Raw genomic sequence first — 17,450 nt, 5'->3', positions numbered from 1 at the left:
ACTTGACTATTTTGAACACTGGTGAAGCGACACGTATAGCAAAACCTCCGGCTCGAGAAAGCCGACTCGACCTATCTTTGTGTTCAAGATCGCTATCATTGGATTGTATGTGGAAGGTTATCAATGATCCCCATGGTAGCGATCATTTGCCAATCATCATTTCAATTAAGTGTGCCCCTCACTCTGCAGAACCATCTCGAGTTCCATTTGATCTTACAAGGAACATAGATTGGCATAAATATGCAACGGCGGTGACAATCGGTACCGAATCAATAGATAAGCTTCCACCATTGGAAGAATATCGATTCCTCGCCGATTTGATTTACAAAAGTTCACTGGAAGCACAAAAAGAAAAGTTCCAAGTGCGCCCTTCAAAAGGAGACCAGCCACACCTGGATGGGACGAAGAATGCACAAAATTGTATGTAGAAAAATCTGATGCTTTCAAAGCTTTTCGTAGACACAAAACCTCCACATTCTTCGAGGAATATTCGAAGCTTGAAACAAAGCTGAAACAATTAATCAAAGCAAAAAAACGCGGTTATTGGCGCAATTTCGTCGAAGGACTCTTACGAGAAACCTCAATGACCACCTTGTGGAGGGTGGCTCGCAACATGCGTAACCGCTCATCTTCTAATGAGAGTGAAGAATACTCCAACCGATGGATATTCGATTTCGCTAAAAAGGTCTGTCCGGACTCAGTTCCAGCACAACACATTCTTCGAGAAGCGTCTCCGTGCGGCAGCTCTCTGGATAGACCATTCACAATGCTGGAATTCTCTATGGCTCTTCTTTCATCGAACAACTCCTCACCGGGAAGCGATATGATTAAATCCGATCTTCTGAAAAATCTCCCAGATATCGCTAAAAGACGCTTGCTAGACTTATTAAATTCCTTACAAGAAAACAACATTATACCGCCTGAATGGAGACAGGTCAAAGTAATAGCCATTCAAAAACCTGGCAAACCAGCGTCTGACGATAACTCATACCGTCCGATTGCGATGCTTTCGTGCATTAGGAAATTGTTGAAGAAAATGACCCTTCGGAGACTCGATCAGTGGGTCGAAACAAATTCTTGTTTGTGTTCCGCAAGAACAAAGAAACAAACGATTGTCTAGCGCTGCTTTCCACAGATATTCAACTGGCCTTTGCGCACAAGGAGCAATTGGCTTGAGTATTCTTGGACATTAAGGGGGCTTTTGATTCAGTTTCCATTGAAATTCTGTCAGACAATCTGCACAGATGTGGACTTTCCGGAATTTTAAATAATTTCTTGTACAATTTGTTGTCAGAAAAGCAAATGAACTTTTCCCTTGGACAACTGACAACTTCCAGAATTAGCTACATGGGCCTGCCCCAAGGCTCATGTCTCAGCCCTCTTCTTTATAACTTTTATGTCAAAGATATCGACAACTGTTTGGCAGAACAATGCACACTAAGACAACTTGCAGATGACGGTGTGGTTTCCATAAGAGGTCCACATGCCGTGGACTTGCAAGGACCATTGCAAAGTTCCTAAGATAATTTGTCTTCTTGGGCTAGGAATCTAGGGATCGAATTCTCGCCGCAGAAAACTGAACTGGTAGTGTTTACTCGAAAGCGGTACCCAGCCCAAATGCATCTTAATCTTTTGGGCAGAAACATTACTCAATCATTGTTTTTCAAGTACCCTGGGGTCTGGTTTGATTCAAAGTGCACTTGGAATACCCATATTACGTATTTGAAACAAAAATGTCAGCAGAGGATCAGCTTTCTCCGTTCAATTTGCGGCACATGGTGGGGTTCTCATCCGGGAGACCTCATAACGCTTTATAAAACAACTATTCTCTCTGTTCTAGAGTACGGCTCTTTTTGCTTTCTCTCGGCAAGAAAATGTCACCTAATAAAATTGGAACGAATTCAATATCGTTGTCTGCGTATTGCTCTTGGCTGTATGCACTCAACGCATAACATGAGTCTCGAGGTTCTGGCAGGAGTAACACCCCTCAAGAACCGTTTCTGGGAGCTCTCACTCAGAATACTAATCAAATGCGGAGTGACGAACACACTTATAATTGCAAATTTTGAAGAAATTCTTGGGCTGAACACACAATCTCGATTTATGAGAATCTACCACCACTACATATCGTCGGATATGTGTCTTCCTTGTTATACTCTAGACCGTGCTCACCTCACCAATCGCAGTTCCTCAATTGAATATGATCTGTCCATGAAACAAGTGATTAACGGGATTCCAGATCAACTTCGAACTATTATTATCCCACGTATTTTTACTGAAAAGTACCAACCCGTCAATTGCGTAAACAGATATTTTACAGACGGGTCTCGTCTCAGTGGATCCACTGGCTTCGGTGTCTTCAATGAAAACTCTAGGTCCTTCCGCAAACTCCAGGAACCTTGTTCCGTTTTTGTTGCTGAGCTGGCAGCAATCAACTTCGCATTGGGGATGATTTCCAATATGCCCGCAGACCATTACTTCATCTTCTCGGATAGTCTCAGTTCGATTGAGGCTATTCGGTCGATGAAACCAAGTAGGCACTCATCTTATTTCCTTTCAAAGGTAAGGGAGCAGATGAGTGTACTGGTCGAAAGATCATATATGATTACCTTTGTATGGGTCTCCTCACATAGCTCAATTCCAGGCAATGAGAAGGCGGAGTCTCTCGCAAAGGTGGGCCGCAGGAGGGCGAATTTTATGACAGGCAAATTTCACACGATGAATTTTACCATTTAGTGCGTCAGAGTACCCTTTCGAGTTGGCAAACCGATTGGGACAATGGAAATCTTGGACGGTGGTTACATTCAATTATTCCTAATGTTTCTTCGAGAGCGTGGTTTAAAGGCTTGGACTTAAGTCGTGACTTCATTCGCGTGATGAGTAGACTTATGTGCAACCACTACTCGCTAGATGCTCATCTCAATAGAATAAACCTCGTAGACAGCAACATCTGTCGGTGTGGAAACGGTTACGATGACATCGATCACGCAGTTTGGCAATGTACGGATAATGACGCCGCCAGAGAGCGACTTTTGAATACCCTTGAGGCCCAAGGAAGACAACCCCATGTTCCTATCAGAGACGTGTTGGGAACTCGTGATATCTGCTATATGCAGTTGGTTTATGTGTTTCTTCAAATGTCTAGTATAAGAATTTAATTCCTTTGTCTTTTGTCTCTCTTTAATAGTTTTTGTTTGTCTTGTCCCCCCGTCTCGATGAGTCTCATCGTCGCCCACTGGTCACCATAGCCGGTCGAACGAAACTAGAACCGCACTACCATTCATACTGGTGACAACGCTCTGATGAGACAACGAAACCTTACCCCCAAACTCCTCCCCTGATCCTATCCTTCGACAATGTACCTCTCTAACCTCGAGTAAGCCGCGAGTATTCGGCCCAACTCCTACTAGACATAGAATTAAGTGAATTTTGTTACAAACAAAGAACAATGAACTATCGGCTCCGTAAAGCTAACGCGATTGAGCCTCCCAAATAAACGAACTAGTTAAAAAAAAGAAAGAAAGAAATAGAACAAGTGAAGTGTTAGCAGCATGCGTTAGTTAATCATTTGGGTCAAGGTGTTGTGTTCCCTATTGTGTTTGCCTCTTTTTTGCTCTTAGATCGCAACGTTTCACTTCCCCCCTCCCCTCAAACTATTATGGATGAAAAAAAGAACCCATATTTGGTAACCTCTCGCGAGGTTAGCGATCATGATTTATATAGTATGAATAATGAGAATTGTATGAAAAAAGGCGATCCCAAAGAAAGCTCCCTAGCAATAAAACTATTACTCTGTGCTAATCTGAGTTACTTCAAAATCGGAATCCACAAACAATAGTTTGTTGAGATCGGGTATAACATACTTATGTTATACCCGATCTCAACAAACTGTAGCGAAATCAGAACAGCTAAACTACTCCGTAAGATTTTGTTATTTCTATTTAATTGTATTAAGCTACTTTACATATCGAGCTCTTTTCAATAATTGCAACATGTGGATAATGCAGAACAAGTTTAAAATTGTTCTAGAGCCAAATTGGTTTTGAAATGAAGGTCAAAACCCGAACAGCTCAGCCGCTCTGAACCCTTCAAGTATGAACATTATGCTTTCCCTAAGCGGTCCCTCCGCGCTCTGCCTCTGTTAACCCAAAACCCTAAAACAGATTCAAAGATTATAATATAGAGAGTATAACATAAAATATCCACCTGCACTGTATTGTCCATTTAGAAAACAATGGATCCTAACCCACTTACTTGGCCAGACTTCAGCATCAACCGGTGGGCAGTACACACTACACTACAAGTTCGCTTTGCTTCAAATTCATCTCAAATTTCATACTTTACCCATTGAGTGTTGATTAATCACAATACAAATTGTGACCGAGGTTACTAAACTATTAAATAAATTTATATAAAAAATCAAATTTTGGCCAATGTGCACCGAAAATAAATAAAACTACTTTATGACTTAAAGTGCAATGAATGAGCATTAGTTTCGGGATCATTTTGGCGACGAGCGCGAGTATTGCGTACCGCGTAAATCGAATTCGCGTAAATGGAAGACACGGTTAGAAGGTTACTGTCTTCGGCAAAGTTGTTCAGTGGATCAAACCTTATTGTTGGTGAACAGAAGTTCGGAATTTTCTAACTACGCGGCGATAGTGCGCATGAATTAATGATGCCCTTGTTTTTGAGGTATCCTGAAATCCTTACTTTGACTATATGTTTTAGTATTACTTCTACGTGAAGTCAACGATTTACATAGTTGAAGATGCTAATTTCAAATAACAGACTGTAGTGGTAATTTTTATACGATAGATGGAGTAGATGAAAGCATAGAGTTGATAGTTCCATTAGAGTACGGCAGTGTGAAGATTGCATATAGATGTTAGAACAGCGAGCTAGGACAACTTTTATGGAAGGTACAAATCGGTTTTTTCATCTCTCTTTACCAAACTCCCCCTTTGGAGAGGGATGGTGAGGGGTGTCCTCTGTCCCATCTGTTAAATAATTTTACCAAGAAAGACAAGATACTCTCTGGGAGTTTTTTGATGAGGACATAGAAAATTCCATCATCACCAGGAGCTTTCATATTTTGAAACTTTTTAGTTATAGACCTTACTTCGTCCAAATCAGTCCCCCAGGAATCATCAAAAATATTTTCCCGAGAGAAAATATTCAGATAATCCCGAGCAACCTTATTCTCAATAGGACTAGTAAGACCCAAACTGAAATTATGGGAACTCTCGAATTTCTTAGCAAGTTTCTGAGCTTTTTCCAAATTTGTGATCAAAATTTTACCATCTTCTTTAAGCGCTGGAATAGGCTTTTGAGGTTTTTTTCAAAATTTTTGTGAGTTTCCAAAAGGGTTTGGAACTCGGGTCTAATTAAGAAATATTATTTTCAAAAGTTTTGTTCCTCAGGGCAGAGAATCGCTTTTTAATTTGTTTTTGCAAATCCCGCCAGATAACCTTCATGGCAGGATCGCGTGTTCTTTGATATTGTCTCCTACGGACATTTTTAAGACGGATCAAGAGCTGAAGATCGTCGTCTATTATAATTGAATCGAATTTAACCTCGCATTTTGGTACTGAGGCAGCTCTTGCTGCAACTATAGAAGTAGTCAGTAATTCAAGAGCATAATTAATTTCATCTTTGGTTTGCAAAGGAATGTTTGGATTGAAGTTATATTCCATAAATGTTCGATACTGCTCCCAATCAGCTCTATGGTAATTGAAAGTAGAGCTGTTGGGATTAGAAATTATTTCTTGGGATATTTCAAAAGTTACTGGAAGGTGATCAGAACCGAAGTCAGCATGAGTAACCAGTTGGCTACAAAGTTGACATGAATCAGTTAAGACCAAATCAATAGTTGAGGGATTTCTCGCAGAAGAAAAGCATGTTGGGCTGTTTGGATATTGAATAGTGTAATAACCTGCAGAACAATCATCAAACAGAATATTACCATTGGAATTGCTTTGAGCATTATTCCATGAGCGGTGTTTTGCATTAAAATCACCAATAATGAAGAATTTAGACCTATGACGGGTAAGTTTCTGGAGGTCACCCTTGAGAAAATTCTTTTTCTGGCCTACGCATTGGAATGGCAAATAGGCAGCTATAAACGTAAGTTGTCCAAATTTTGTTTCAACAGAAACTCCCAAAGTTTCAAAAACTTTGGTTTCAAATGAAGAAAGAATTTTATGTTTGATTCGTCTATGAATAATGATGGCAACGCCACCACAGGGTCCATCAAGACGATCATTTCTATAAATCAAGTAATTTGCGTCCTTCTTGACCTTATGGTCAGGTTTAAGGAACGTTTCAGTTATAACGGCAATGTGCACGCTATGAACTCTTAAAAAGTTGAATAGCTCTCATTATCTTTAAGAGATCGAGCATTCCAATTTACAATATTTAATGCTTTAAAATCCATTACTGAATTTTAAAGTCATGACAATATTATTTGCAAATTTTACTCCAGTTTGAATAGCATCAAACATGGATTTAGATTTAAGCATATCAAAAATCATGTCAATTAATGATTTCTGTAAAAATTCCATTTTAGGGGCAGTAATGCTTCCTAAGTCAAAATTGTCAAAATTTCCGTTAGGATTACTTTGGTTAGTATTTTGATTTCTACCCGGTGCAATAGCAGCATAGGTAGCTCCATTAACTCGCTGAACATTGTTAGCAGCGAGAGGAGTAGGTACAGATGAAAAATTTGAAGCAGGGGTGATATTTGTACCTACGGGTACGTATGTAGAATTTGTTCCTCGCTGACCGTTGTTAACAGCAGAGGAATTTGTACCTGGTCGGAAACGTGGAGCGTTTCTTACCTGTCGGTTAGAACGAGATTGTAGGATCGCTTTGCGAGTCTTACATTCCCAAAAATTGGATTTGTGGTTTTCACCACAATTTGAACATTTAAATTTCTTAGGATCTTCCTTCACAGGACAGTCGTCCTTTGCGTGAGAGGAATCACCACAATTCATGCATTTAGCTGGCATGTAGCAATTTTTAGTTCCGTGACCCCATCCCTGGCACTTACGGCACTGAGTGAGGTTTTGGAAATTTCCTCCAGTCTTCCTGAAGTGTTCCCACTTCACTCGGACATGGAGCATAAGGCTAGCTTTTTCTAAGGCCTTAAGGTTGTTTAGATCACTAGACTTGAAGTGAACTAAATAAAAATCATTAGAAATCCCGTTGCGCGAATCGCCAGGACGGGATTTCATTTTCATTTTGATTACTTGGAGTGGCACAACTCCAAGTAATTTTGCCAGTTCATCTTTGATCTGATCCAGGGATTCACCACTGGGCAGTCCTTTCATGACAACCTTGAACACACGTTCAGTTTTGGTGTCGTAAGTAAAAAATTTGTGCTTCTTCTCAGTAAGATACTTGAGAAGACATTTAAATCCGTCCAAGGTTTCAGCCAATACACGGCATTCACCCCGACGTCCAATTTGTAGTGAAAACTTAACTTTCACGAAATTCAAAAGTTCCATGCGAAGAGCATGGAAATCGGAAGTGGTTATCACAATAGGGGGAATCTTTTCCTTATTGGCATTAAGCCGCGAAAGTTTACTAGAATTTTTCTTGGATGATGGATCATTCTCATCATCCGTGAGCAAATCAAATTGATTACTCAAATTAATTTCATCAGAAGGGGGGTCAAGAGTTTGCCCCTTTCTTTTGCGTTTAGGCGCCATGGCGGCAGTAAATTTTTATCCAAATCGACTTCCAAGCAGATTACTATAAGAATCTGAAGGATCGAAGAGGAATTTTCCAAATCGATATCCAAGAAGGATTACCTCGGGTAGGGTCCAAACAAGGATCGAAGAGGAGTAAGAGTTGAACAAGGTAGAAAAATTTTACAGGTTGAGCACTGAAAAGTGCTGTTTAAATTTGTTGTAGCTTTAGGTAGTAGAAACACTGCCTTCAGCAAAAAGCAAATAGATCCGCACGGCAAGAGAGCACGATGCGGACTGACGCGGCAGATATTAATTTTCTACATCTGCATGCTATCCCTGTTCCGAAAATACCCACATTGCAGGGTAATCTTGCATTTCCAAATGGTGGCGGACATCAATTTTCGACAGTTTTTCATAAATCGATGGCCACCATCTTGGATTTCATAATGGCGGCAAACATAGCTTTTCGATCTCTATACGTTATCCTCATTCCGAAAATTCACATATTAATGGGTATTTGATAAGCCTTGTCTTAAATGGGGAATTTTCAGTAACGAGAGCTGATGATGATGATCTGAGATTATCGCTATTTCATATGATCATGATCTGTTACACAAATAATAATCGCATTATCGTTTCCAGAACTGTCCATTGTGATTTATGGATTTGTACTAATCATGAGTGTAACCAAAATGAGAATGCCATTATCTTTATCTGAATCGTTCATTTTGATTCCCTGGCAATGGGCCATCTAATCAGGACTACTTGATCAAGTCCTACTGACAAATTAAATTCAGCATGGTGCTGTATGAAGGGCCAAAAGCAGAAACGCCTACGCGAAACCCACAGGGAACAGAAGAATCTTCTTCCAGCAGACTAGATCATATAACAACAACACAACAAGCCCTCATCCTGCGTCAGCCCTGCATTCAAATTGCTTCAACCGGGTGCCCTGTTGGACCCTCTCTTCCCTATTGCATTTAAATGTAGAACACTTATGAGAGTAAGCTCTAGCTCGCATTAACTTTGAATATCGACCCTGTTTGGAAGATCTGTAAAATGTTTGCTTAGAGTCGTGATGATTAACTCTGATGTCGACATCACAGCAGCTGGACATTCTTTATCGGGATTCAATCCGAGGATAATACCGGTTGGAGCCATTAGAGAATTTTGAGGAAAATTCAGGAGTAATTATGCTCGTTAGTCCTAAGTGAACTGCTTGGATAAAAAAAGTCAGCGGAACGGCTTAGAAAAAAAATGCGGCGGTTGAGGTGATGTAACTCTCTGTCCCGGGGGAGGTGACAATAGTTCGATCATGACATTCAAAAACGCAGCCACATGAGGTCCTTGTGTTTTCAATAAAAGCGTAAGTAGATTGCCAGAAGAAGAAGGAAAAAACTTGTCTACACGAGATGCAAACTGCATTATGCATCAAATTTGTGCATAGTGCATAGCAGCTCTACTGGCCATAAATATGCATAGGAGTTGAAATCTATGTTAATTTTCTGATGTCATTCACATATCAAACAAGCTTCAAACTCAGAGATGCACAATGCAAATATTTTAATACTTTTCACAGCATCCAACAACCAACAATATCCGATCCGATCAACCAACGCCCAAAATCCTTCCGAAAGCGAAGCAAAACGAAGGAAAACAGATTCACGAGCGGATCCTCATTTGAATATGGCCGTTTGGCGATACATTTTTTTTTATTATGCTCGCTTATCTCCCCAATAACCGCAGTAGGAATGGAGTGAGGCGTTAGACTACTTTTTTTTTTTTTGCTTTGGCGCTCGACTTGTTTAGCTTGAGATTATTGGACTCGGAGGAAGATTTCGTTTTTTTTTTTTTTTGTTATGATTTTGGTTTGTATTTTCAGTTTGTTTGTGGACAAACGACTTGGAGGTGCCTCGGGGAAGGGACAGCTCGTTTTTCGAAGAAAAGCCAACGCGGATTTTGGCGATATAAAAGCTCGAATCATCCAAAGCAGCTATGTTCTATGGTTTAAGATTCCTTAGAAGACAGAGGTAAGCGTTTCGTTCCGCAGTGGATTCCAAAAAAAACAAAGGATTAAGTTTTGTGTCTGTGTAGTTCGTCTAGAAGATTTGATTTTGTGAAAACATATTGTTGAGTGTACTTTTGCAGTGATTTTCAACATCTGTGGATTACAAAACACCAACGACTTCTCTCTATTACAGTCACAAAATGAAGATCCTGTTTTTCCTGTGTGCACTGTTCGTAGCCGTCCTGGCGAGGCCTCAGAACCTACCCTTTTACCAGGAAGGTGTGCAGATCGGAAGCCGTATCCAGTTTCTCGCTCCCTATGAAACCGTCATCGATTCCGGAGTAATCCCACTGGTAAACGTGCAGGAGGACATTCCCTTCGCCCAGAACGTCGATCTGCAGCGTTTCCTCACCGGGCTGGACGGTGCCGTCGCTTCCACTCTGCAGCGCTCGGTTGGCGAAGCTCTGGCCTAAGCAATTCCGATGGCTCACCTCGAACCACAGCTAGAACGACCCCGGCAAACGATCAACGGACTCCGAATGCTCAAGTGATTGAGATGATAATGATTATGCTGATACTACACCAACTATTGACATCTTTTGTGGCCACAAAGTTGACTTTTTCTGATCAAATCGGACGACGGCTGCTTCTTCCATACATGACGAGTATGGTAGTAGAGCACTTGGAAATGAGAGTTAAAGACGTGATTCCAATGAAAAACGTTTCGCGAACGTGTGAGAAATCTTCAAAGCTAGTGAATCCTAAATGAAAATAAACTTATTTTATTTATTTTTAGACAGTAATTTGAATAAAGTAACGAAAATGTATTCCTTGTTCTTGCAAAGTGTGCCAGTCCCACATGATGCAAATAATGTATTTTTTTCCCACGCTTTGGTTAATAATCTATAATTGGGAATTTACACATTTCAATTTACATTAACTTGCAACGACTGCAATACCGTTTTCATAAGGTCCAGGAAAGTGGAAAGTTGGATAATGCTTATAAACAACTTACAAAATACTAAACAACGATTAGATCACCCATTGGCTTTATTAAAAATGAGGGACAAGTTGGAATATGAGAACTATCATGCGATCACAGTTCTCAAAGCGTATAAAGCTTAGTTCAACCAGCGTCAGTTGCCCGGCATCACTTGGATCCTTGCATTCTCTTCACAATTTCTCCTCAGTCTCCGGTGTCGTAACGTTCATGTCCACCCATTCCTCAAGTACTTTTACCTTTTCCTTTTCCTGTTTTTGTTCCGCTAGATTGCGATCCGGAACCTCTGGTGGCAGATCGTATATTCACATGAACTTTGTCCCAGCAGGCAATATGCATTCCTCCACAGCCTTTCCATCAGCATAACAAAAATTTTCTTGCTCCGGGCTAATGCTATGATTTTTTCCTAATTGATCGGTGATGTTAATAAAAACTTGCCTTTACAAAACGGGATATTTCGCCCATACTTGGTTTCGCACTTCCATTGTGAAAGTCGAATTCAATCGTGTTCTTTACTTCTACCATTTTGATATTTAAAAAGGCACCGCCAGAGACAACGATCCACCATCAGGAAGAGCCAGCAGCTGGTGGACAGTCAAACGACCTTTCCGAAAACCAAACTGTTGTTTTCTTCGGCACATGTTAGGAGCCGGCGGTAGACTGCTCTTTCGAACAGTTTTGATAACCCTGAAGGCTCAAACGCAATGTGGGCGGAAGCGGAACGGAAACGGCAAGTTTGACAGTTGTCACTAATGACATCAAGATGCCTAACCGAAGTCGATTTGGTTCTAACTAGTTTTCATTCCGACGAGTAGGCTCACTCAAATCGGGCTTTTCCGCTACTGCTGCCGTTCCGCTTCCGCTATCATTGCGCTTGGGCCTTGAGAGAAGCCTGATTGGTCGATAACTTGAAGGAGAGAACGGATCCTTCCCAGGTTTCCGGATGGGTATGACTTTAGCTGACTTCCAGTACGAGGGGAAGTAGCCTAGTCGGAGGCACAGATTAAAAATCAGTGCCAGATGGTTGTACAATCTGGAACTCAAGTGTTTGAGTTCCAGATTCAGGATGTTGTCGAAACCTAGGGCCTTCATGTTTTTAGATGATTTTATAAAGGCCAACAGTTCGAGAGCCGTATTCTCGGATTCCTCGGAAAAAATATTGGGAATCTGATGGGATGGTTGCGTTTTCAGCAACCTCAGCTTCGTGAGGGCTGACGATGTTTTGTCCGAGATTATGGGAGCTGACGAAGTGTTGACCTAGCGGGCCAGCCTTCTCTTCAGGAGTTATCAGATGAACCACTGGGTCGCCGTAACGATCCAGTGGGGTCAGTGGTGGAATGGGTCTTGGCTTATTTTTAAGAATTTTGGGAGAGAGCGGATCATGTGAGCAAAGTCCTGATTTCTGAATTCCACCATTGATTTTTGTTAGGCAAGTACAGTGGGTATTAAGGACAGGCAGCCCAAAGCGTTGGTACTGCATTTGGATGGTGTTATGGTGTCTTATAAGGTCTTTTGTAGATCTGTCTAGGTTCAGAGTATTGTTCACCTGTGTGGATACTGCCACGTGTTGTTCCCTGGCCCGGGATATCGCCTCCTCGATGCAATGCGATGCGATGCATGTCAACGTCATCGGGCGTCTTCAGAAGAACACCGTAGTCGACAATGGAGTCGACACAATGTTGGAACTGATCCCAGCTGACACGGTGATAGTTGCGTCGGGAAGTTTGGAATCGGTTGACGGATGAGCCCACTTTGGCCACCACCGGATAGTGGTCCAAACTCAGCTCCTGGTGGGTCACAGGTTGCGAGATGTTGTCTCCCATGTTGCTGACGAAGATGTCGATGATGTAGTGCACGCCAGCACCTTTCTATTGGGCGAAGTTCTAAACAGTTTGGCGGATTGGCTACTTTTGGCACGTATTTGACCTCCAAGACATCTTCAAAAGAATTCGGAAAATAAATTCAGGAGAGTTTTCTAAACAAATTATGACAAAAAATCTAAGGAATTGAGGAGACATGCCAATGAGTAGAATTCCAAGGAAAGGAGTGTGATTAAAAAGGAAATCTGAAATGAAATTAAGAGAATTCTTATTGCGGAGAATTTCCGAGGAAAAAAAAAAGAAAATTGAATTCGTAGCATATTTTTAACGAAATTTTGAGGAATATTTCACTTCGTCAGGCTAGTCTCTCAAAATACAAATGGACTGCCTGTTTCATTAACTTCGGGAAAATTTGTGGAACTTTAAAGTAGTTTTGAAGACCTCAGAATAGTCCATTCCATATTCCAAGTTCCACAAATTTTCCCGAAGTTAATGAAACAGGCAGTCCATTTGTATTTTGAGAGACTAGCCTGATGCTCACAATACTTCTCATCAAATTTTTAAACTTCATTGAACTTTATAGGACTTCTTTTAGTTTCCTCAATTTTTCTAACATGGTTTAAAAATTCGCTGAAGTTCTCTAAACTTCTTTAACATTTATGTGACTTCTCTAATGTTAACGGAACTGAGGTTCTCTGTTCTTTTCTGAGATTCTCTAAAGTTTTTGCAGTTCTCATGAAGCTTATTGTACTGCGCTGAATTCAATTGAACCGTCCTAAAAATGTTTAAGCTTCTGTGAACTTCTGAACTCATACAAAGACCTCAATTTGCTTTTTAACGTCTCTGAAGTTATCTGAAAATCTGAGAACTATTTTAAATTTCTCACTGATTTCCAGAAACTAATGAAACTGACCTCCCCCTGAAATTCCTTCAATTTTCGGAGCTTCCGCATTTTGCTAATGTTCAAAACAATTCTTGAAGTGCGCGGATCTTCCCTTAAGATCAATATATATCTGTGAAGTTCTCGGAATGTTTTCGAAGGCTGGAATTATAACGAAATAATTAATATAGTTCTATGATTTTCACTGAAGTTCTCAAGATTTTTCTGAAGTTCATGAAACATTCCTTACATTAGCGACACTAATTTAAAACTTCTTCAATAGTCTAGACTTTCCTGGTGTTATTAAAACTGCCTAAACGATTACTGAATTTCTTTAAAGTTCCCTAGACTGCCCTGAATTTATCAGTATTTTTTACGAGCCCACAACTTTACTAAAATTAATTGAATTGAAACTTCATGTTTCAACAATTTTCCTTAAGTATTATAACCATTATAAACGCTCACTAATTTACGCTGAACTTATCTATGCTTATCTGAAGTTCTCTAAATTTGTTTAATAATCTGGCAAATTTTCTGATCTATATATTCATAACTCCCTGACACTTCTGCCGTTTTCGGATCAATCATAGAATTCTTGGAATATCCCATAATTCCACGGAGTCGCTGCAAATTTGCTTAGGATAATGGAATTATTCTGAAGCTATCTGATCTTTCTCGAAGTACTCGGAACATCGTTGAATATCATGAAACTCTCTAAAAATATCTAAATTTATTAGAATTTCTCTGGAATTTCTTTGCTGTTTGTTAAAAGCTCTCGCATTTTTTTTTAAATAATGGAACTACTTTGATGCTCTCTATTCAACTTAGGGCCTGTTCATAAACTACGTAGACAGTTTTTTGGGTTTCTTGACCCCCCCTCCCCCTGCGTAGACAATTTTCCATACAAAAAATTTAAAATTTGTATGGGCCGTGGATAATTGTCAAGCCCCCCCCCTAAACTGTCTACGTAGTTTATGGACAACCCCTTAGCTAAATTTTCGCATTTTTGAAGTTCTTAAAATCTTCATGATACACACTTAGAAAAATGCATGTAAATTTAGGTGCTCTGAGAGTGACATATACGAGCGTCAATTTTGACATAAATTTAAGTCATAACAGACGTGAAATATAGCTCAATCAAACGTACTTTTCGTCGAGCAACGAACTTTTCAGTCTCGGAGTACTTAATATTACATGACATGTTTGTTTACGTCTCATCTTTTATGTCAAAGATGGATTCCGTCACGTGTAAGATTAGGTATTTCTAAGTGTGTATAACATCCTTAAAATACTCTTACGTTTGTTTATCACGTTTCAGAAATTCTCTCGGAGCTTTATTGAAGTTTCCGAAAATTCCATGAGATTCTCGAAACTTCTTTTAAGTTTCCAAAACTTCATTGAAATTATTTGAACTTCCCTTTGATTTTCTGGTCTGTCTTGATGTTCTCGAAGCTTCCCTAAAGCTCTCAATTCTATTGAAGATCTCGGTTCTGCTTGGAAATAAATAGAATTCCCGTAAACACCTTTAAATTTCCCTGAAATTTTCTGGACTTCTGTGAAGTTCCTTAAATATTTTTTTTATAAATTCTCTGAAGATCTATGTACTTCCCTGAAATTCTCGGAACATCTCGAGGGTTTTCGTTTTTTTTTTTGAGCACTTCACGGAACTTGAATTTTTCTTAATTTACCATTAAAGATCTTTAAACTGCTCCAAAAGTCTGGACTAAAGCTATCGGAGCTGCTCTTAAGATATGAAATTCCCCAAAGATTTCTAGATCTAGCTGATATGAGGTGCTTAGAACTTCTTAAAAAATTACACAATACCCCTCAAGTTTTCCATATTTCTCACGTTCGCTTGACACCTGTGAAGCTCTCTGAAATTCTAGGAACTTAATAAAAGTTGCTGTAAATTTTCGGATGCTAAGAGAACCGCTTTGAGGTTCTTAAAACTTCCAGTAAATTCCCCATATTTTCAACGTGTTTTTTTTTTTTTTTTTATTATAGTCACTTTAACACTCTTGGGTCATTCGTGACTTGTCCGGGGGTGAGATTTGAACTCGTGACTTTGGCGTGAGAGGTATGGATGTTAACCACTACGCCGGGGTCGCCCCCTTTCAGCGTGTTGACTTCCCTTATGTTTCCGCTTCACTGAAATTTTCAGCATTTCCTTTCATTCCTCAGAACTTCTCCAAAGTTCCTACAATTGTTGTGAATTTAATGGGACTGTAATGAACATCTCTAATCTTTCATAAATGAATTTTAAATATATCATTTTAGTCTTCCATAATACTGGCACTCTGAAAATTTTGTACATGGAATACGAAACTTCACGACATTGAATATTTTTAGATCTTGGACTTACTCAATTTAAGTAAGTTTTTTTTAAAACTTTATTAAAGTGCGAAATTAAGTAGGTGTTAAACTTCAACATTAAATTGATTTGATTGTAAAGCTGTTTCTTTAAAACTGATTGTCATGTATTTAAAACGTTTGTGTTAATTCTTAAATCTACAAAACAAAACACATTTTTTAACGCATTTAAAAAATAGCTTGCTCATTTAATTAAAACAGCAAAAAAGGTTATCTTCCATTTAATTCCACTTAATTAATTCTGGTATCGATGACAGATACGTATTACGCTTTCTTATTATAAGCCTGGAATTTATCCGTTAAAGTTCTGGAAAACCCTGGAAAACTCAGGTATTTTATTTTAGAAAAATGAACAGACACCTTGTAGATAGAGAAACACGAAATAAATTCACGCTAAAAAGTTGAAAATAGTGACTGATTCCAAAAAAAGAGTGACTTTAGTGACTAGGCCTTAAAAAAGAAGACTTTTTAGTGACTGGCGTGAAAAAAGTGACCTAAAAGTGACTCGCTACCAGCCCTGTAATGGGTCTGATTTGGGAAGTGATCCTGGACTGTTGAGGTGTGCTGCTACCGTTGTCTTCGCTCGATCTCACGGGGCTACGGTTGTTTTCATATGAGGCTGGTTGATAAGGATGAAGTCACAACTCATGTTTGTTTACCTTGTAGAACAAGCCATTCACATCGCATTGGAATGCAAAACACTTCAAATACATCTGTTTTGAGCAGAAGTGTGATTCAATGTACAATACACTTAAATTGATAGAGAAAGATTATCAACATATCAATGTTTCATACACTAGAAATCAACGTGTAGAACACACCATGGTGAAATACACTTAAAATAAATGTGATTGTGCATATGAAAAATCAAGTGTTTAAACACTTCGATCAGACGTGTGGACTTTTTTGAGTGTAGTTTTCGATCATTCACACATATTCAATGCTACGTATGTTTTGCGATAAACCTACAACATCACCTTACCAATACCAAACGGAAAGACAGGGGAACACACACGGTAAAAAGTTGTCACATCTAATCCAAATGCTTTTGCACTTGACTCAGTCTGTCATGCGGCACTACGAATCGAAGTGATTTATAATTGATTTTCAAGCGATTTGCGTTTTGAAACAAAGTGATTTGTCGTTGAAAAATATGTACTGTATAACAGCTTTAAATCAAAATGATTATCATTTGAATTGGCACCACTGTTTTCATCCATTGAATTTGATTAGTTTTCAAATCACTTCACATGAACATGATGTTTTTTACCGTGCATCTGAAAAAACCTTTTCAAATCACATTATCGCACCCTGGACACAAAACTAATCGCACCATGAATCGGGTGTTTTACCTCGGTAACACACTCAAAAAGCTCTTCATAAAGGGATCCCGTTAAGAGGTTCAACCAAATTATAAGATCACAATCAATTACTTTGTTCTTTAATTATAGCTTCAATACACTACACCCAACCGGGGGATGTAAGATTTGCTTACAATTATGTGGGATTCATCATCAGAGGATGTTAGTGGAGACCGCATGAACCGAGGATGCAATTTACCGAACTGCGGTCCATTGCAAGAAAATGGAGAAAAATAAAAAATGTAGAGTGTATTAGTGAGAGAAATTGAAATTGCCCCCCCAATGTTGCTTTAAAGTACATGGTATGTTAGATTTAA

General features: G+C 39.4%; 1 protein-coding gene across 1 annotated transcript; it reads left to right on the top strand.

Moving 5' to 3' along the window:
* The first annotated feature begins 9,651 nt into the window (after positions 1 to 9,651).
* LOC135700255 (uncharacterized) lies at positions 9,652 to 10,529 on the top strand. Its single transcript, XM_065220699.1, has 2 exons — positions 9,652 to 9,724; positions 9,896 to 10,529. Exons 1-2 carry the CDS (start codon positions 9,690 to 9,692, stop codon positions 10,173 to 10,175), a joined length of 315 nt encoding a protein of 104 aa, XP_065076771.1. The 5' UTR covers positions 9,652 to 9,689; the 3' UTR covers positions 10,176 to 10,529.
* The last annotated feature ends 6,921 nt before the right edge of the window (positions 10,530 to 17,450 follow it).

The sequence above is a fragment of the Ochlerotatus camptorhynchus genome, unplaced genomic scaffold (genome assembly GCF_037179485.1).
Source record: "Ochlerotatus camptorhynchus isolate MF236.1 unplaced genomic scaffold, CSIRO-AGI_Acam_v1.1 ptg000131l, whole genome shotgun sequence".
In the NCBI taxonomy this organism is placed as follows: domain Eukaryota; kingdom Metazoa; phylum Arthropoda; class Insecta; order Diptera; family Culicidae; genus Ochlerotatus; species Ochlerotatus camptorhynchus.
This window is presented reverse-complemented; position numbering and strand designations above follow the sequence as displayed.

Excerpts from the sequence above, each read along its gene's own strand:
- LOC135700255 (XM_065220699.1), top strand. The coding sequence starts at position 9,690 with ATGTTCTATGGTTTAAGATTCCTTAGAAGACAGAG. Across the intron at positions 9,725-9,895 it reads AGATTCCTTAGAAGACAGAG|TCACAAAATGAAGATCCTGT; the intron begins GTAAGCGTTTCG and ends TCTCTATTACAG.